This window comes from Mya arenaria, chromosome 4 (assembly GCF_026914265.1).
Source record: "Mya arenaria isolate MELC-2E11 chromosome 4, ASM2691426v1".
In the NCBI taxonomy this organism is placed as follows: domain Eukaryota; kingdom Metazoa; phylum Mollusca; class Bivalvia; order Myida; family Myidae; genus Mya; species Mya arenaria.
The window spans coordinates 76,974,304-76,996,052 of NC_069125.1; the positions used below are offsets into that span (position 1 = coordinate 76,974,304).

General features: G+C 34.2%; 1 protein-coding gene across 2 annotated transcripts in view; it reads left to right on the plus strand.

Moving 5' to 3' along the window:
• The first annotated feature begins 6,619 nt into the window (after positions 1-6,619).
• LOC128232885 (leucine-rich repeat-containing G-protein coupled receptor 5A-like) overlaps positions 6,620-21,749 on the plus strand; it is a 57,254-nt gene continuing 42,124 nt past the window's right edge. For both annotated transcript variants that reach the window (XM_052946668.1, XM_052946669.1), the window contains exon 1: positions 6,620-7,352. In XM_052946668.1, coding sequence (XP_052802628.1) covers positions 7,126-7,352 — 227 coding nt within the window. In that variant the 5' untranslated portion in view covers positions 6,620-7,125. The remainder of the gene's footprint in view (positions 7,353-21,749) is intronic.

The window sequence follows — 21,749 nt, forward strand, 5'->3', positions numbered from 1 at the left end:
CCAGTAGATGACCCCTATTGATTTAAGGGGTCAGAGGTCAAGTTCACAGTGACCTTGAAAGCAAACTCGACAATTCCTGGACCTATGGTCATCAAACTTGACATGAAGGTTGGGCCTGACCAGTAGATGACCCCTCTTGACTTTGGTGGTCATTAGGCCAAGGTCAAGGTCACAGTAACCTTTAAAACAAAAAAGTGAACAAATCTTCTCCCAGTGATATCTCAACAATGCCTGAATCTATGATCATCAAACTTAACATGTAAGTTGGGCCTGACCAGGAGATGACCCTTATTGGTTTTAGGAGTCATTGGGTCAAAGGTCAGGTTCACAGTGACCTTGAATGCGAAAATGTTTCAAGTGATAATTGGACAATGCCTGCACCCATGGCCCTCAAACTTGACTTGGAGTTGTGTCTGACCTGTAGATGACCCCTTATGATTTAAGGGGTCATTGGATCAAAGGTCAAGGTTACAGTGACGAAAAATGCTTGTCTGTGTGATAACTTGTCAATGCCTGCACCCATGGCCCTCAAACTTAACATTTAGATTTTTGGTGACCAGCTGATGACTACTATGGATTTTGAGGTCATAGAGTCAAAGGTCATGGTCATAACACACTATCCTCAAACTTTGAATGGTCATAATCTTAAAACTGCCTCAACGGCATACAATGTTAGCGACAAATCAGCTGTCATTTCGGTCCATGCATATTTCATTCAATTGTCCATATAATCCTGACAACATGGCGCTCAGGGGGGCATAATGTTTGACAAACATCTCTTGTTATTAAATCAAATGCCCCTTACCGGTGTAAATATCCACAGAAATGCCATAAAGTTTGCATTTTGACCGCCATGTTTGGTTTCAGACCTACACAGATTACGCGGTCTGCTCTATGGTATTGACTTGCACGTTTCATTCCTGTTAGTGAAGAGTTTAAATCAAACCGAAACGATGGTGCGACGCCGTAAAATTGGTATCAGCAATTGGGTTATGCTGAGCTATATTGTTTTGAAACAATGCCTTGATTTTAGACTACCACGGTTCATAGATGTACCGTTTAAGGATGTATCAATGTTTATGACGTTTAAGTAAACTGTTTAATTTAAGTTTGTCAGGAAGTATATACTATGTTTTAAGGGGAAACTAAGAAGAAAATTCCAAAAATCTTATTTATATGTACGAGGTATGTTTTCCAGGCTCATGTATATTGGGACTGCATTTGATGTGATAGGCCTCAAAGTCACTAGGCTACTGGTAGGTCCAGCATCTGAAAAAAACAACAGTGTGCAATATTTATGTTTAAATCATGGAATAATTTAGACGATTTTTTTTATCAGTAATGAAATAACATGCAAACATTACATACATTACGTTACTTGATATTTTGTACTTTAGAACTCTCTTTAAGTATGTTGCTTAAACTAGAATTGTTGTTGATCAATATCGTGGGTAAAGAATGTTGTGTAATGATGAAAATGATTTGAGTAAACAACGCAATTTCAGACAAGTAAAAAATAATGGTAAACAATGTTGTAGTTCTGATTATAATTAAACGTATACTAAATAAAACTACTTTCGTTTTAAATGTTGAAAAAATCTTCTATGAAGGTCAGTTTATGTGTGTCCAGTAACATAATATAAGAAGAGGCGTCCAGCGTTTCGAATGTGATTTACAGTCCAACAAGTCCGACAAGAAACTCATTAGTAGAGTTCCGGTGTAAATGTGGTCGAGGTAATGAGGTAAATCAGGCGACGTTATTTTCTGTAGACAATTTGCATGCTTTACTGTAAGCGATAATAAAAAAGCCAATATGTCTTGTTCAGCAAACATTTTTAAGACGAATAATGGTAGTAAGAACCACAAAAGACACTATTTTATTAGATGTGCAAGTTGTTCTGTAACACAACAGACCGTCCGTTTGAGTTGTATAGGTTTGGGTCCCACCCTCAAAGAAGGGATTTTTGAAATCGCATCGTGTGTCCATGGTTGAGTGTTGGTGACATGACGGTGTGCGTCCGGCAGTGTTCAGATTTCTAGAGTAGGTTTGGTACAGTGCCTTACTCCACGTCATTTTTGCTCAACGTCAATTCTGTACATACGTTTGCCGTGTTTTAATTCATGAAACGATGATACGTTTATTTAAATGTGTGTTTTTTTTCAACCATAAAAGCCTTCAAACTTTTGAAATTTCGGTTTAAAAATTATAGATCGGGTTGTCCATCCTTCAATTCCAAATCGGCGTCATTACTCTCGTTCTTGTTACAAGAGGGGTATTATAAGGTACATTCCTGCACACAGCTGCAGAAATAATAAACTCATACATGAATTAAGTTTATTGACCTTCTGGCAGCCACTTATTGAACACAATGCATTGCAATTCGTTGGATAGCAATGCGCCAGAAATTTGACATTTTGGCGGTTTTCTTGTGGTTCAAGTAACAAGTTATTTACAGTATTGCTATCCGGTGACCGGTGTTGGTGGCAAGACACTCCAGGAAGTCTACACCGGATATATGCGTTAGTTTCATAGTGTTGCCATCTGTGCGTTAACAAGGGTCCAGGGAGTTAACATAGGATAGGAAGGATAGTGTTCCAGTTCAAGTAGTCATTTGCATAGAACATTGCGATCTAGTCTGGTGAATGGTGCAGGTGGCTAGAAACTCCAGGAACTCCAGTACCTAGTGCATACGTTCATCTTATTGATAGAAACCAAGCCTCAGTTTGAGCATCAAAACTCCCGCTTAAGAAGATAATGTACTAAGTGTAGTTTCATAACAAACGAGGCATAATTGAGCGTGGCCTTCCAAAGTACACAAGTCTTTTAAAGGACCAAAACATACAATGTTTAAAAAATCATTCTTATATAGTTTTTATTATCAATATTTAGCAAGCATAATTCATATATCCGTTGCGACATGTGTAGTTGTAATGAAAAAGCATTTGCATTTTCCCAGCAATGTCTTGATACAGTATGATTATGCTTTTTGTGTCAAAAGAGTCAGTACTGCCCAATAAACAATGTCTATAGGCTTTGTGGTTATTGCAGTTATTTTAAGAAAGATATTGGCCTTTTTGTAACCAGGAAATGAATTAAATCCACTGTTTTCACCATTTAATTGAATATCTTTCTTATTAGAAAATATATCATCAAGAACTCTCAAGACATTGTTAATTAGGTAGTCTGTGGCATTTTGACACGAAACATAGTTATATTGTTGACAGTCAATGCACTTTTTTTGTCCAAAATATGATAAAGTCTTTGGTCAACTCCTTATACCCCAAAACATGTCACAAAGGTTGTTTGTCTTACTCCCTTAACTGTGAACGTAAGATATTCTTGACAATGATCTGCAATTTTGAGTTAGGGTCCGTGATTGGTTTGCTGCATTTAATATAGTTTGCATTGAGCATACCAATTTTATTTTGGATGCCACTGACTTGTTGTATCATTAACCCCCTCTGTAAAATTTGTGTTCAATTAGTTTCAAGAAACAGTTTTATTATAATTAAACTTCATTTTTTTTTCGACACTAAAAGTTTCTATGCATTAAAACTCGAAATGTAATGGCTTATTATGTTCGCTCATTGTGATTTTCTAATGAAGGAACACATGTGCCATTCCTTGGTTTAAACAATATTTGTTTCGATATAACATTTACAATAAGTTTAGTTAAAAAAATGAGCATAATCAACGTTAACAAAGACCAAATAAAAATATAATGCATTGAAACAAAGAACATGCAAATTATGCACGGAACAATAGCGTAGACAGAATTGAGAAGAAAGCCTTGAGGCGTATGCTAGGTCTTGCTTCTGGTGCCATTCCTTGAAAGCTATCTTTTTACTTATTGTTTTTACCTAAAAACAGAACGTTTCACTTTACAATCATCATATATAATCAAAGTCTCATATTTGGTAAATGGAAACTGTTGGCTAAATAGCAGGACTTGTGTGTTTTATATTAGTTCAGTTGTCCCGCTGTCTAAGCCGTTTACGCTACACTTTCTTCATAAAAGAAATGTCAGGTACGCTTCTCAAATGTATATGGGTTTTTATTGGCGTCGCACACGTACATTCGGATCTGATTTTCCAAAACTGTTGAGAGATACTTATAGTTTAGTTATGCCACAAATGCCAAAATGGTCCTAAACAAAAATGTCTCGAGCCATTATGAGACACTCCGGCTATCACGCCACAGCCCGGCTTATTGAATAACACTGCGGATTCGTATTAAAACCGATTCATGAGCAATGGCTTAGCCTATTTGAACCAGAGCACGCTCGACATCAGTGATATTAACTATGATACTGACAATAAGTAACATAAATAAATTATCCATGTATGCTGTTCGGCGCTTAGTTTATGGAAAAAGGTTCGCAACAGAAAAGAAAAAATATTTAAGGGTCGGCAGCGGTGCAAAAGTCGGTTGAGATACCAAAATATCAATGTTTTAAAATCAACTTCTATTTAGTTTTGAGGTTCAATATTTAGCAAGCATGTCTCATATATCCGATGCAACATGAAAAGCTGCAATTAGGAGTTGAGCATTTTTTACGAAGGAATATTTTATAGATTTCCAATCAAAAAGCATTTACGTTTTCCCAGAAATGTCTAAATACAAAAAGAATATGTTTGTGAGTCAAATTTATCGGAACTGCCCATTGTCTTGTGGCTTTGTGTTGATTGCAGCTATTTAAAAAAAAGTTATATGCATTTTTGTAACTCGGAAATGAATTTCATCCACGAAATTTGATCATTTTTCTGAATAACTTTCTTATTTGACAAGATATCATCAAGATCTCTCAAGACATTGTTGAATAGGAAGTCTGGGGCATTTTGACATAAAAACGGAGTATTAATGTCGACAGACTTTTCCGTAATAATATGTATGCTATTTTATCCAATTTGTTTAACTCTTAAATAACCAAAAACATGTCGCCAATTTTTTTTATTTCACTCCAAAAAAGATCGTTCTTCAAAACTAAATAAAACATGTATTTTGTTAACGTTTTAGTTTTTGACCTTCCCCCACCCACTTTTTGCATCGCTGCCGGCCCTCAAAATTGACCCTTACGAAAGCACCTTTAAACTCAATATTAAATACATAACCCTTTATAATGGTTACATATATTAAAAATCATTATACATTGCAACCCGCATTTTTAATATTCCCCAAAACACTCGTTTACATAAATCCACAAACGATTTTGATTGTTCACACTGCTGATGCGTCGACATGTGAATCTATGGTCGTTTTGAGTTAACCTTCAAATACTGCATTACATCTAAAGAAACAAATGTCCGAATAACATGCTTTGGAATCTGATGTTTATAAGTTTGTAACCGTTTTTTAAATGTACATGCTCAAAAAATACTGACGTTGCGCTGCCGGACCGAGCAATGGGACTACAACGACATTACTCCGGTACGACTACGTTTATGTCGATATAGCACCGGTAGCGCTCCGTAATGGGTCGGCGGTGTCCGATGGCCTCATTGTGTAAAGCACTGGTACAGTTGTGATACAGAAGTCCTGGCGATGTTATAACGATGTACTACCGTTCTTGGCGGTGTGATACCGAACTACTACCGAAATAATTCCGTACATCGGTATAACAACGGCGTAGCATAGGTATTGGTTTTTGTGTTATTTGTCTTTGGCGTTACCCCTGTGCCATTCAACTGGGTTTATGTTAACATCGGTAGAACAACGGCGGCGCCTCTGTATAACATCGGTGGACTAAAAGTGGTATTTTGGTAGCACATCCACTCTTTCGCCGGTACTTTATCGGTATTGATACGACAAGGTGTGATTTTACACGTGCTTTCTCGGGGGAGCTCCAGCGATTTTCTCGCCGTTGTTAATTATGTGCTCCGGGTTTAGTCCCAGTGAGGTATATAGGTAGTGTGTGATAGGCCCTTATTAAATGGAGTGTCTCGCTGATACAGAGGAAAATCTTCCCTAGTATCAGTAATACTAAAAATATTTTCCCACCAAGGATTGGTACATTCGGGTTGCATTCCAAGAAGTGCATACAGTGCTCGTCTGTTTCATTCAGCAATTTGTAGTTATTAAGCGGCGTCCAAAAAAAATTTTGTGCTGATTATACGAATCTTATTTTATTATAAATTTTGATCGATATCTTTGTGGTTGAGTTGTTCATATTTTCTTATACCATGTTATTTATCTGTCCAATTTGTTCGGCTTTATTGTATGGTCTAGTTAGACTAATGGATGATATTAGGGTATAAGCGCAGACTTTCAAGTAGTACATGGTGGGTAACAGTACAATATACTGCATCATACAGCAAACCAACCAGTATTCAAAACTCTCCTATTGATAGTATTTCTCCTTTCCAAATTTCGAAAGTATTATTTTATGCATGCCCAAAACGTGGAAATGCAAATGTAAATAATTAATCAGAATTTATGCGGGGGAGAATTGTGGCGTATACAGAGATTTTTCACCCAATTAGTTAGCGTTTAGGCTTTGTATCATTGTGTCTGATTAGATATACTTCTTGTTGGTCTACCGAATACATGCTATTATTGGGGTGACGGTGTTAACCACTGAGCACGCATTCCGGATCCCTGTATCGACTTAACATCGACAAGCGCTATGCAAGCGAAGCCTTTCCTCGATCTCTGTATTGGAATGTGCTCCTGCCTGGAAACACTAAATTCCCCCGAGTTCTTCTCTCTCCTCGCATTGTTACATTTTGATTGCTAGTTATAGAGTGTATTGGATAATGGATTTGCTATTGTTTTAGGAAACTGAACTGTTATCAGTCACTTTGGATGACTTTCCTCTTCTTATCAAAATATGGACAATTTTAAAGCGGCTTAATACTTCAATATTTAAACAATCGGTTTGCATGGTGATAAACATTGATAATTCAGGGATTTTAACCACGTTTCCATTGATACCGAAAAAATCAGTTTTGACATTTAAAGACCTTACACAAAAAGATCCATATTTAGTATGACTATCTGGGTTGAAAGTAAACAGTCCATCAGTCGAACCAGTTGATAGACTGATTAACAAGGACCATGAACATTCTTACAGGAGATGTGAAGGGTAATAACTGTTATTGCACATAACACTTGGAGTTTGGAGTATCATGGGTGATCAGACATTGGCATTGGGAAGAATATTTACACGAACAACAAGAACTTTGGTGTACATTGTGGTTATATTAGTTTCATGTGTATTCGTGAGATGTGGGTCGTCGTACCAATGTCCGTCCATGTGTCAGTGCGAGCACGCGAAAACAGGAATGTTGGTGGACTGTACGGGAAAGAACCTCAGCGCCGTACCCCCTGGCCTCGGACCCAACACCATCAAATTGTAAGTACATCTACGATATAAACAACCATATATACACCTATTGTTTATTCAAATTATTGTATACGTAGCCTGAGCGGTCACTTGACAGTACGTCATATAAATGAGCGCTTCCTTCAATAAAATGAAAATGACGGCATGCGTAATACAAACATGCAGCGGTGAAAGTTAAACGTATAACACAAAAACAATTAAAACATATTTTATTCAGAAAATGTAATTTTGGAATAGCATCTATGTCTATGAGAATTGGACGATTATTTTTATATGTTTCCAGTCACACTCATAATATCGGACGCCGAAATAAAAGCTACTGACGTCATTAATTTACGAATTTCTTTTCCTTTTTCGACCCTAGGAGAAAATATCTGGCATAATTTCGAAAATATCTATATGCTATAAAACACCCTTTGCACATACATTTAGATGTGTAAATGGCATTACAACACTCAACTTATTCTTTTTAATTTCATAATTCGATGCGACCAAAGATTTATCATCAAAACATGATAATGCCGTGTTGTGAATCCTAATCATGTGACGCTTATATAAATAAAAAATACACATGTAAGAAAGAATTTGCACCGCAAGTTTCATCTTTAAATGAGTATAAACATGAATGACGGACACAAAAATATGAATGAGGTAGAAATATTCTGCCGATGAATATGGCGTTATCAAGGTGATCAAAAATCAGGACAATACTGGAGCGGAAACAATCTAAACCAAACGTAGATAACGCACTTTACCCGTTATACCATTGTGTCCGGCTTTTCCCATATATATTAGCGCACTCACTTCTCACCAAAGCGTCCCGGCCTGGGTGTATTGAGTGTGTGGTCATCAAGCTGGACAAATGGGTTTCTTTCGGGCACTCCGGTTTCACAAAAAAACAATAACACAACAACACAAGACCATGATTGAACAATATAATGTTGAATAATTTGTTTCACAACCGCTGTAAACTAATTTTGTTGAAAATCAGCGGTATTTACTCGAAACGCCCTTTTGTCCAACTCGCTTTCATAAACTTTTCGATCTTTTGCTATTGGTTTACACATTCGAAGAAAATGTTGTTCGAAAATTAAATATCACGAATACTGCTTCAGGGTTATCGATCCGCGTTTAAGACAATATAATCTCCATAAGGCCGTTATAAATTAATTGCTAGATTTTCATCCATTTTATTCAATGGGGACGGGGGCAACGTTTTTTTCTTAGATGACTGTTATATACCATTGAAGATGTGTTCATGCCTTTTCGTAACAAATATGTTTTACATGTGAATATCAAACATCGACACCGTCTAGTAGGTATGAATATGCAATGCGTTTTAATAAACGCTGAAACCTTGAATAAACGCCGTTCCCGGACATTACCGGACTAATACTCACTTACAGACCCAAGTTCAACATTTTTATTTGAGTCCATAAAAAAATAAAGGGGCGGCGGAAACAAGACAATGAAATTCTAGCAATTATTTTATAGTCGCCTATTTAAACATTAAAAAATAATCACGGCGATATAATGAACAATAAAGATCGTTTAAAAACAACGGCAAACATAGGTACAGTGTGTTCTTTCTCCTAGTGTATATAAAGCGGTTTTGTTTGCAATTTTAAATACTGCGCTAAACTAGTTATTTTCCAATTGCATCATTAACGTTTTTGAGAATATATTTATAAAGCAGCCAGTTATATAGAAAGAAAACAATTTAGCGTTTTTCCCAGCTATTTTGAAAAATGTTCAAAGGCGTCAATTTTGGAAATTCCATGCCTAGTTACTTTCATATAAAACACCTACACGTTGGTAAATATTTAGGCAAATAACAATTGAGCTTCAGTCAGAATACAGGTCAACATGCACATTCTCCCTTTTTCACGATGGTTAAATAAAATTAGAAGTAAAATGAATTGTTTAATTTTGAGTTTATTTCTGATGTTAGCTGAATAAGAAACATATAGACTTCATTGCTTTGGGAGTGGTTCCGATGTATTCGTACGATACAAAGGGCAGAAAAGGGCAGAAAAGACTCTGAACGTCTAGCAATCTCTTGACATTTCAAAATAGAATAATTTCATTATTCTCGCATTTATGCATCATGAATATTTCAAGGACAAATAATATTGTTGACAACGGAAGCCCAACAAATGAAATTATCGGCTGTCGCTTTATACAACCATTCATTGTATGTGTATGAACCAATCCTAGAGGATGGAACAATTACGAATGCCTTCCGCCAATTTCCGTCGTATAATAAGTTGCCGGCCAGGGCGTTTCGAAAATAAAGTGAAATTTATAACTCAATCGTATCAAGTCCGGCAGGCTTCGGGTTTGACATCGTAAATAGGCCTCAAGATATTCTAAAATATGATGAGGCCGCCGGCGATTAACTCAATAATCATCATAAGCAATGTACTCAAATGAATGATTTTGATTCGTGTCTTAATGACGCTTAGGAGAGAGTTGAAATAAGATTCATAATAGCTTCCAGTACCTGTATAATATCACTAGTTCTCCTTCCTTAAACATTAAACATGACTATTTAAAACGACTCGCATCATTTCCGAGGACATATATGTTGTCTAATGGCTGAGGCGTTCCGATTGGTCATACCTGTGTTGTCTTGCAGTCAGATTCTAGAAAAGGCAGATTGCAAACCGAAGATTGCGGACTTAATCACGAAAATAACCGAGAACAATCGCGACTTTCGTCATGAAAGGGAAAGCATTCGAGGCGCCCCGAATACGCCACCACGTTTTAGATTATTGTCAAATGACGACTTACAAAAAAATAATAAAAAAAATGAAAGAAAATGAATAAACTCGGATTTTTTTTCTCGGCGAAGTGTTCATGCTAGTCTGACTTGCATTTTTTGATAAGTCACTGCCCCGATCGGCAGCCCCTAACCAGCTTGCGGGCTTGCGCTGAATTCAACCGTCGTATACAAATATATTTATTTATTTTACCTCTCTTTAGTCTACAACGGTAAAATCCCATTACCCGAAAAAGAGATATTTTGACTGATAAAGAGACAAACGTATAAGAAATGTGATATTTGTTCAAGGCAAAATCAAGAATGACAGAATTGATTAAAAATATTTGTTCGTATTAAAATCCCCATTTAAAACCCCCAACCTTTTTTAGTAGACCTTCTGTCTAGAGTTAAATAATCATGATCCCCTCGCGTTTTTGACGGTGATTTGCAGCACGTTTTCGAACCATTCGGTTTTCTGATGTATTTGGACGGTTCACATACTCAAAAGCAGTACATAATTTAGTAATTTAATTCAGCAGTTACATTAAATGACTTAACTCTTGGGAATCTTAATTATGTATGCAATAATACACTTCAATAGCAATCAATTTAAACTTAGAACAATAAATACAAGCTAGAACACTACACTTAATTAATGATATAATTCAAATTAAAGTTTACGAACTTCTTCAACTAATGTACCGGCATACATCAGAGGTTGTTTTCGATACAATGGCCGAGGAGTTTCCGAATGGTTTTCGAACATCTTCCGAAATATTTCAAATGTTTAACGTTGGAAAATATATTACCGTATGATATCATAACAAATAGCAACCATATTACTATCATTAATCATTCAAATGAAATCTAATTGTGTATCTACGGTTTTATCAATACATACACATCGACAGTTAAATATTCCATTAACACGCCATGAGGTAATCTGTCCGTTTGCTTTTTATTAATCTGAGAGAACAAAATTAAAATATACAACTGAAAACAATATTTTCCTCAAAACACATCTAAACTTATTAAAGTCGGTCTCATGTTTTCGCAAACAGGACGAAAACAAACTACATTAAGTCAATAATTGTTTTTATTTAGTGGATTGTACAGCAGTTTCGACATGCACACTGGCCAGTATATATATATATATATACATTTCGCGCGAAACACTAAGATAGTGAAATTTCTTTGTTGGCATCTTGGCAATATAATCGGCCCCGAGCTGCGCACGGCCTACTAGACTTGAAAAAACATTGGAGAAAAACAAAATAAAACTATGACAAGAGGCACCGTAATAATGTAAAACCAACTGTCATAGAAAATCGTCGACATACCAGAACACGGCCTTCTCCATATAGTTTTGCTAGAATAAGCTGCCATGAATTTGTCAGAACAATCCGCAGCTGCCCTAGCTAGATCCCCGGAATACTTCCCTATGTAGCAGCGATACCACCTCGACCAGCAGGTTTCCTTTATAATCTCGCAAAGCTGTTATGAACATTTTAATATTTGTTATATAAGCCAATGTCGTTAGCTGGTATTTGCAGATTACAAAACTACTCAGTGTAATCGGCATCTAAAAGACGCATTTAGGGAGTTGATGAGGATTTAACAGCAAGAATTCCTAGTCAGCTGTGCATCACAATAGCTTAGTTCTTGATACAAGCATAAAACGACGAGATTTGTTTTTTCAAGAACATGAAGAGGGAATAGTTCGTCAAGTATTGCATTATAACACAGCGGTATAGGTTGGTAAAACTCTTCCTTTCGTGTTATTTCATAAACTAAAACCTAGCAATTAAATAAATAAATACAACTACAGTCTGCCCTAGGTGCTTGTTAACTTATCAAATACATAGTCAATCACCGTGTTATCACTCATACCACTATTGCCGGCATTACTAAAATGGGCCTATTCTATTGGAGCCTGTGTCCTACCGCCAATGGTGAACCAACAACCGGTCTAAAAGCGCATTAATCATTATCACGGAGCTTTATCTTCAGCAGTTATTCTCCTTCACAACCATCTCATAGGCATACCTAAAACAAATTATCTTATACATATCAATACTTATTCTGCTGGCTACAATTTCTCGAAACATTTTAAGTCCCACGTAACAGGCTTAAGCTTAACTCACTGTTTTATTTTGGTATAGTTTCTTTAATTCTATCATGAGGCTATAACAGAAAGCATTTTAAAGATAATTCTGATAAACTACGTTTTGCTTTGCAAAACCGAGAATAAGCAATTTATTTGTCTAATTGAAATAAGGGACAGTGTCTAAAGATAGGCAAGATACAAGCAATTATTCATGAATAGACCATATTTAGATTGTCATTAAGATGTTTTCGATTTCGTGATTAAATGTCATTAATGTTATATCTAATTATTAACATTTATGTTTTATACATTCTTGTTTTCTTCAGGTATTCTCTTCATAAAACAGTCATTAACATCATGCAGAGCGTAGCTAGCTCTCTATTCATGTGGATTCATAATTGTGCTAGGGTTTTGGGGGGCATGCCCCCTCGGACAATTTTTGAAAACCATGCTGCATTCTAGGCGTTCTGAGGTGCTTTATGTATTACCGGAATTGGAAGTTTTAGGATCATGTAGTCAAGTACGCCTACGCATTGGCTGATTTTTGCCGTCAGAATCATGTGGATTCAGCCGCGTACTCGCGTTAAGGCAGCTACGCGCATGTAATATGGACTCTACTGGGACAAACCCAGTAGCCAAAAACTAACATAGATATTATTTAATGGCACACGATGTTAATGTTTAGTTAAATGCCGCCATAATAAGATTCATCATCTTCATGTGGTGCCAATATTAAGAAAGAGATTGTTCCTCTCTTCAAATTGTACTTTCGGAAAGATTCGAATGATAACTCGTTGAAAAAAGTCTTATGTGATAGGATAATAAATAGCACTTAAACTGCATCCATAAATCATTCAAATGGAATCTTATAGTATAACTTCTGTTTTATCAATGCAACGACATTGACATTTAAACATTCCATTAACACGCCATGAAGTAATCTGTCCGTTCCCTTTTATCACATCTAAAATATAATCACAAATTGTCAAACATAATTAGTTCGGTGAAGAGGCAAGAATTTAGAACTGAAAAGTTCACGTTGGGTCAGCGTTTTACCGTGGTATTTTCCAGAAATATCATAGAAAATCGTTGACTTACTAGTATTTCAATACTTCTAAGTGTTAAAATGAATCCGCATCTCTTGCTTACAGGTTACACTTAACTATTTTGAAAAGCTGAAATGTACTTTGTTATGTATAATTCAACGTCATTAACTTGTAGTAAAGGCGCAAAATAGGTTGATGCATTTTTTTTAATGCATTATCACGTTTAACTCATTTGACTTTAATGATCAAAACATAGAAGCATATGATAAAGGTACAGTTATCTCTGAGTTATGTCTCATACATTCGCTGAGATACCGAGTTAGAATCTTACTGATTACAATCGTGTATATTACATATCGTATAGCACTTTGCCTGCAGGCGATTGTATCTTAAAGGTACACACTATAGGTTGATGAATATAAAAGTACTATTATAATAATGCATTATCACGTTTAACTCATTTGACTTTAATGATCAAAACTAAAAAAGAGCATATGATAAAGGTACAGATAATATATATATATATATATATATATTTACCTTTATAAATGTTTTTTTAATTAATAGCTTCATAGCCACACAGTCCGCATTTAAAAAAGCACCAAAATATCGCTAATATTTGTTATGTTTACCTTAATCGTATGCCTTTTTTGTTTTGTCCATCGAAGTCAAATGAGTAAAACATGCTATAATAAATGCATTAAAATATTTTGCACCAAGCTATTGTGTATTAAGTATTAAGTTCAATTTGAGATACTCTTTTTCGTAATTAATGTTGTTTTAACAGCAAAAGTTTCAAGACATAAAATTATTTGCATCTCAGAAGACAAATCATTATCCTCACAGTTTATTGAGTTTGGTTCGCGACATACATTGAAGTTATAATACAAAAAATGCTACTGGTAAAATTTCATTTTATAGTTACAAAATGTAAGGTATAATATTAAATATTATATTTTTTAAAGTTTTCACCGAGAGCTTTTATATAGGTGTGATGTTATTTAAAATAAAAATTAATAAAAATGCTATATAATCATAGTTATTAATCATTTTTTTCACTTTACTGGATAGATATTATTATAATGGTAGTATCATTATGGTGTTATTAAAATGTTATCCATGCAAGATTAATATAATGGTCAATCAACATAATACATAAGTGAGACATAATCTCGGTGTTAACACATCTTTGCGTTCTTACCTTAATATATAGAATACAAATTAGAGCTTCACTTACGAAAATATCCAGCCTTGTATTTCCATGTCATATACATCCTGTTATGACACCAGTTTTGTAGTTAAAAAGGCTAACCTACGTCAAGTAATGAAGTATGGCGTTAGTACACAGCGGTATGTGACAGAAACACTGTTATATTTGTCTTAACAAAACATGTATAGTTTTTATACTAAATAATTACCCGAATATTGGTTATTATATAACAATTGCTTAACAAGATAGTTTGAAATGCTGAGATTCAAAATATATATTGACATGTTGGCATGTTTGCATTCTTAAGTCTCTGTTGTAGAAAACTTAATTGCAGTCAAATAAAATTAAGTTTGCGGAATTATCTCTTCAAAATGGGTGAATACATTAATACACAGAAGTCAGAATACTAAACTAAAATAATCCATATCAATGAACAACATTGTATCGAAAATATTTTTATGACGATTTAGGACGTTTTCATATTAATTAAGCTATACACCTACCTCAGTAATATCACGTGATAACACCGACTAGCCAATCACGCATAAGGAATGAATTCTACCTGTTAGACATACCCAGTAATCTTTTTAATGGAAAAATAAGAAATAACTGCTAAACTTAAATAAATTGTAAACTAAGTGGTACTTCAGTTAGTAAGTTTCAATGCATTGTACACATCGATGCCAGGTTTATGTCAGTTTTCGACAATTTTCTTTTTTTTTCGCTATTTTATCATACGTGAGACAGCCCCTTTAAGGCTTTGAATGATTTAGTTTATAATCGTTTCTTGAGTTTAAATTTTAAATAAAGCAATTATGTGTAGGCGATAAATCGTGTATGTGTGAAACTCCAACTTTGTCAAGAGTTTATATATAACCAAATTTAATAACCATTATGATTTATTACCTTTGTATGTGATTGGTCACTCAATGGTAACGCGATTAGACATAATTTCGAAATTCAAATAATTACTTCGTAGAGGTAATACGTTGGTATAAGCAATTTGCAATTAGTTTAAATCCACTGGTTTTTCAATTCATTTCTAAAACGGAAATTAAAGAATCAAAGCTGCCTACCTGGGTTGCTGGCAAGCTATTTCTTCACACGAAATATTGTAAAGCGATCAGAAGGCAAGATTGATTCCTATGTAAAATGTAATACACGCGCCAGAAATGATACGGATAATTGATGGTATGTTCAAAACATATAGGTTTTAAAGTTAGGTACGGTCATCGCACAGGCACGCAAGCAGGTAGAGTGCAATAGGTATCGATACTTGATAAATGAAGCACTTGCAGTTTGGCTAGGAAGTGTTTTATTAGGGTTATACCATGGCTATCTGTGTAAAGTTGTGCTACAATTTTGAAATATTTGTCAACATTTCAAGCTTGCATTGTTGTATTCATTATACAATAAGAGACAAACAAACATGTTGTTATGGTATGCTAGAATTAATTACCTTCATTATAAGTCAAAGACTGGCACTGATATCTGGTGTCGTAAATAATGTCTGCAGAGAACATTTTGTATCGACAGGAAACGCAGTAATATGGCTGAGCCAGACCATAATTGTAAATAAAATATTAATGCCACATATATCGTTATCTTTGTATATGCAAATAATCTCTGAAACTTTCTACACATATAATACTTTTAATCGAATTACCTTTCATTTAACAATATTTGCTATTTCCATTTAGTCAAAAGTATTTCCAGACGGACACAGAATTTTAGCATCATCTTCGAATGCTGCAGCGAACGAACAATCGCTTGTTATCGAACGATTATCATAATGTAACAAAATTATTAATTTAAAGTATTTTTATTAGCTGAGAAATCATATTACCACCTCTTATACAAGTAGTTATCATACCATCTGAATGAAATTTGGTATACATTTTGAACATTTGTGTGTATTAAAAATAAAAGATTATCAAGAGTGACAGTGAGGGTCAAATAAAGATATGATTTTATTGTTTTTTGTGTGTGTTTTTTTTCTATTGTAATCAGGAAAGGTTGAATTGTATGAAATCATTGAGTTCAAACAGTTAAAAAAATAAAAGGAACTTTTAAACAGAACAGGAACATTCTAAATAAAGTAAATGAATAAAGATGATGACTAGATATAAATTACTGATGTGGTTCTATATGTATATGGATAAACATACTATTTCGAGAAAAAATAGGTCTGAAACTTAAATTATTTTTTAAAAACAATGCATTTTACATTTTGAATGGACATTTTCTTTCACCACCTAAAGTTTTTGTATTTTCAAAAAAGAAGAATCGAAACTAAATATTTTGTTTCACGGAATTTAAACATTCTAGAACAAATGTACTGTTTGTATGACAAAGTTAGGAGACCTAACTTGTGTTTTTAAATCATATTTAACATTCCGGTACATTTGGGACACTCGGGACGTGAACAGTTGCTTACTTATCATGCAAGACAGAACAAGTACCATTTTGAAGCATATTAAAACCTATCTGATCAACCCATACTAAGAATATTGTATTTAAGATAAGTCGAAATCATTAAATTTCGTGTATTCAGTAAAGGTAATTGACTTAAATTTACAAAATGGATCAATTTAAGAACAGCTGTGCATATTTCTTAACTTAAATGCATGCTTATAATGTTAAAGGACAACTGGTATGTCATTTTGAATGCAATTCTGTCTATATTTATTGATGGAAATTTATACAATTCTGTCTATAATTCTTGATGGAAATTTATACAATTCTGTCTATAATTCTTGATGGAAATTTATACAATTCTGTCTATAATTCTTGATGGAAATTTATACAATTCTGTCTATAATTCTTGATGGAAATTTATACAATTCTGTCTATAATTCTTGATGGATTGACTTGGTAAAATGTTACACTTGGGACAAACATCAAGATGTCACACCTTATTCTCAATAACATTTCAGACAAGTAAACACTGCGTTTGCATAAAACAATTCACCTTTTGTATGATATCAGACTGAGTCTGCCATGCAATGTGGTCATTTTCCTGGCATGCGTAATCCATTCTGATCTGACTGACTTTTAGAAACGTACAGGTTCTACCTTAAAATCAAATTTAGCATGAAATTTGCAGCATTTTGAAATGCAGGATTGTTCACTATACAGTAGTGTATGTTTGATGTTTTTTGCAATGCTTAAAATCGACAAAGCGTTAGATTTCAAAAAAGTCTAAAAACGTCATGCATTCCTTTTCAATACACAAAGGCCTTCACAAAATGACAAAATCTTCCTTTTCAAATCTAACATAAATATATACATGTGTTTAAAGTGAAACATGAATATTTTTCATTTATTCATGTTTTTTGTATAGAAACAGAATATATATCGAAAGTCTTAAATCATTTGTTTTAAATATATGATGAGCTCGAAAAAAGGCTGAGGGGTCACGTGGTGCTGCCTTTCTGGACGATGCTGGACAAGAGAAGAAATAGAGAAACAAGAATAGGGGAAGGGATAACATCATCAATACGAATATGAACTATGCGGATTTCTGCTTTCACCAGATTAGACTTCATAAATGCCATCCAGCATCATTGTCTCAATATACTTGGAGATCTTTGGTGTCAAAATTTCCTCAATCACTTTTTAGTACTATGAAATATACGGGGAAAAAAAGGTTAATAAAGATTGACTTAAAAGGAGAGCAGAACAGCTCTTCTCTGCCTTCTTTCTCTTAAGCTTTTTTGTGCCTCACTCTATCTTTGAATTTGAATACCTCATCATACTTTGTATTCTGTTTCCTAAGTAAGAGAAAGAGAAATTCTTTATTTCCTCCGATATGAAGCGACATGGTAAATTATGATCAGAACATGATACCAAGAAACATATAAATGATTATGTACATGCAAGTTCTACTACAAACAAATACATCAGGTAGATTGTGAATATATTTTTATCTTGTGTTTTAAATATTCCAGGCCTAATTTTACACTTGGGACATTTCTGGGTTATTAATCTAATATAAGCCTGGATTGGAAAATAAAATATGGCCCCAATCACACGTTTACTGCATGCTTTTTATAGCTAAAACATTTCTAATCAATATCTGATTCAAACGAAAAATTTGCACCATTTATAGCCAACATTAAAACACAAAATCTGATTGAACAAACCTGTCATGCGGTGAAAAAAATACTTATTTTATATAGTATAAATATCAATTCCTCATATTTCTTTAATCACTCATAAGAAATATATGTCAAAACATAACAACACATACCTGGGTCTGTTTTTGCAATTGAACAAGAATACTATCTGTCCTCATTCGTTGGACAAAAAACGAAAATGCTTATAGACAATTAAAGAGGCGTCTCGGGAATACGCAATTACTTCAAGTGGAGCAAGTTTATGTTATTTGCATTAATAATCTGTTAACAGTAAACTGTAAACAGGCTGGTGAACAGGCTTGTGAATTTTCAGTTAAGTGGTAAGGTTATGTGTTATATAGGTTAACGAGTCTGCAGAAGGAATCTAGACGAAGACACTTGAAGTCAGTTTCCATTACAATCTGACAGAACTGTGAAGGGAAACAAATGATGATAAGTCGAGAAGCAACATATATGACACGGGAACCGTACTTTTTTAACTAAACTGTCAAGAGTACACATCAGCTTGGCATTGGTATAAATTTAATATATTATACTGAATAAATAAATTCAACGATGTACTGGCTAAAGTTCAATTGACACAAATATTTAGCAATAGCAAATCAAAGTATACATTGTCGCGAACGGCACTTTTCATTACTGGAAAGTGTTCGATCCCATTGATCTTTAATTAGTTATATAAAGCAGGCTTTTGCAGGATAACTTTTCATATTGTTCCACATTGGGTTGTTGTCAGAAACAGAAAATGTTAATTCTGGCTCAAAGTTTTAATTTTAAAACGCGATATCGTAAGAAATAAAAAAATATTAATCAGGAAAATGATAAGTATGGACTTTTACTATGAAGTTTCTTAGAAAATTGCTAAAATATATTCCATAGAAAGGTTATTATTCGACATTAATTTTGTTTGCATATGTTTAAATAAAGTTTTGTTTGAAATAAAGCATAACTTACCGTTTATTCGGGAAATGGTTAGCCTAGTTTTTCAAATGTTGTCTTGAAACTGAATGCTGTACAAACTCATTACAAACGAATACAAAATTAATTCTCGAGCATAAATTCAATGATTTGTCATTTATTTAATATATTTTCAAACTGGATCACTTTGCACTACGAGCTCCGGGGAAAGTTCACACAACAATCAATAAAGTGAAATGCCTCTACATTAATAATCTGAAACATGTCTAATGTCAACAACGAAGCTTGATTGGAAAACGACCCGTCTTCAACCGAATCAGGCTGATCTCTGACAATAAGAGTATATCACATGCAAACTCTAACATTTGGCAAAACTGTTTTAACCCACTGTAAATAATAATTTGTTAACACTTTTGTAGATGGCGACCAAGTCAATGGCTGTTCAATTTAATATGTTTGTACATTAACTTTTACTATTTGGAGTATATAGAAGATAACTATTTGCTGCAGTGTAAGATTGTATAACGTTTCACCCAATTAGCAGCAAAAGCTATATTTCACAAGTGGCATAGCCACGAGTGAATTATTTACTGTTTTTGTTCACGAGGTGAATTTTATTGCGATCTGACACTGAAATTCTTTTTATTATAAGCTTTAAAGGAATTTTAAATGACAGTTAATTGTACTTTTTCAGAAAAGCGCACGAAATTGTATGTGAACGTAACGTCATTTCGGAAATGATGTTGTTGAATTTGTGTCCCAACCTCAGTGTGTGCATACCACGTGATAAATTGCGTCATAAATGCTACACCGGAAGGTAATATTTTGCTTTCGATTGAAGACTTAAAACAATGATAACTTTTCATTTACTTTACCATTTTAAATGAAACATAGCGCAGTCTATGCCGCTTACGGAGCCCCGCCTTCGGTCTTTTACCAAATTTTGATTGAGGGGTTAGTTTCTAATAACACTTCTACAAACCTTTTCATGATACGGCCGTCTGACGGAGCACTGTCAAAACATTGTTTTGGGAACAGGTTTGTCGAAGTGTTTGATGAAACTAATCACCTTATCAAACTCCTGTTATAAAACGAAGGTGGGGCTCTTTAAGCGGCATAGACTGGAATTTGTTTCATTTAAAATGGTGTAGTAAACGAAAAGTTATCTTTGATTTAAGTCTTTATTTTAAGCAAAATATTGCCTTCCGACGTAGCATATATGACGTAATTTATCACGTGGTATACACACACTGACTATTGGCGCACTGACGTTTGATTTGGAATTGAGAGCGGGCTAAAATGTCAAAATAGTGAAACAGATCAAAATGTTATTTCAGTGTTTGAAACAGTGAAGTATTATTTTTATTTCGCTTATAAATCTCTATAAACCAACGGAAACCAACCAAAAGGCATATACCAGTAATAAAATTGCATAAATCTATTTTTTTGATAAATTCTACTAAACGTTTTGAATTTAAACACGAGTAAAAAATAAACTTGGCCACCTAGTTTCCACAAGCCGGTGTAGGAATGAGAGTCTACGTCATCGACGATCAAAACTGTGTATAGGTATGTCAAAATCTTATACACGTTTATTCTAAAGTATAACCATCCCTTTCTCATCCCTTTCTACAGTTTCAGTTAACTCTCATCTTTTTTACCTTAAATCAATCTTTATCAATTGAAGATATCTGATTAAGGATTGTTGTCAATAAGGGTATTCTGGGTTTTAAGTAAGCATTTAAAAATATATTATGTATAGAAACAATTGAATAATGTCTTTATAGCCTGTACGTGCAGTTTAGTGCAAACAAAACTTTCAAACATTTAAAGATGGATATTGTGTTTAATATGGGTTTCATGATCAAACTATTTAGGTTGAGTTGTTCATTGATTTTAAAGTCAATGATTAAAGAAGACTTATGCCTATGTTTATTTTAAAACAGGAAATATCTTTATCGAATTATTATTTTGTTGCTTGTTTTAGATTGAAACAAACAAAAACGGAAATACACTTCAACTCGCGTTAACTTGCGTGGTGAAATATGCTAACGTTTTATTAGCCATCAAAACAAAAGTGTACGAATGATTTTTTCCAGTTTGATCGCAATAGGTTAAGGGTTGAAGCCCCCCCCCCCCCCATTTGTCCAAACTAACAATACCTACGTATATCACGCCGTTTGCTTAGCAAAGTTTTTTTTCTCAGTCTTTTCAGAATATAC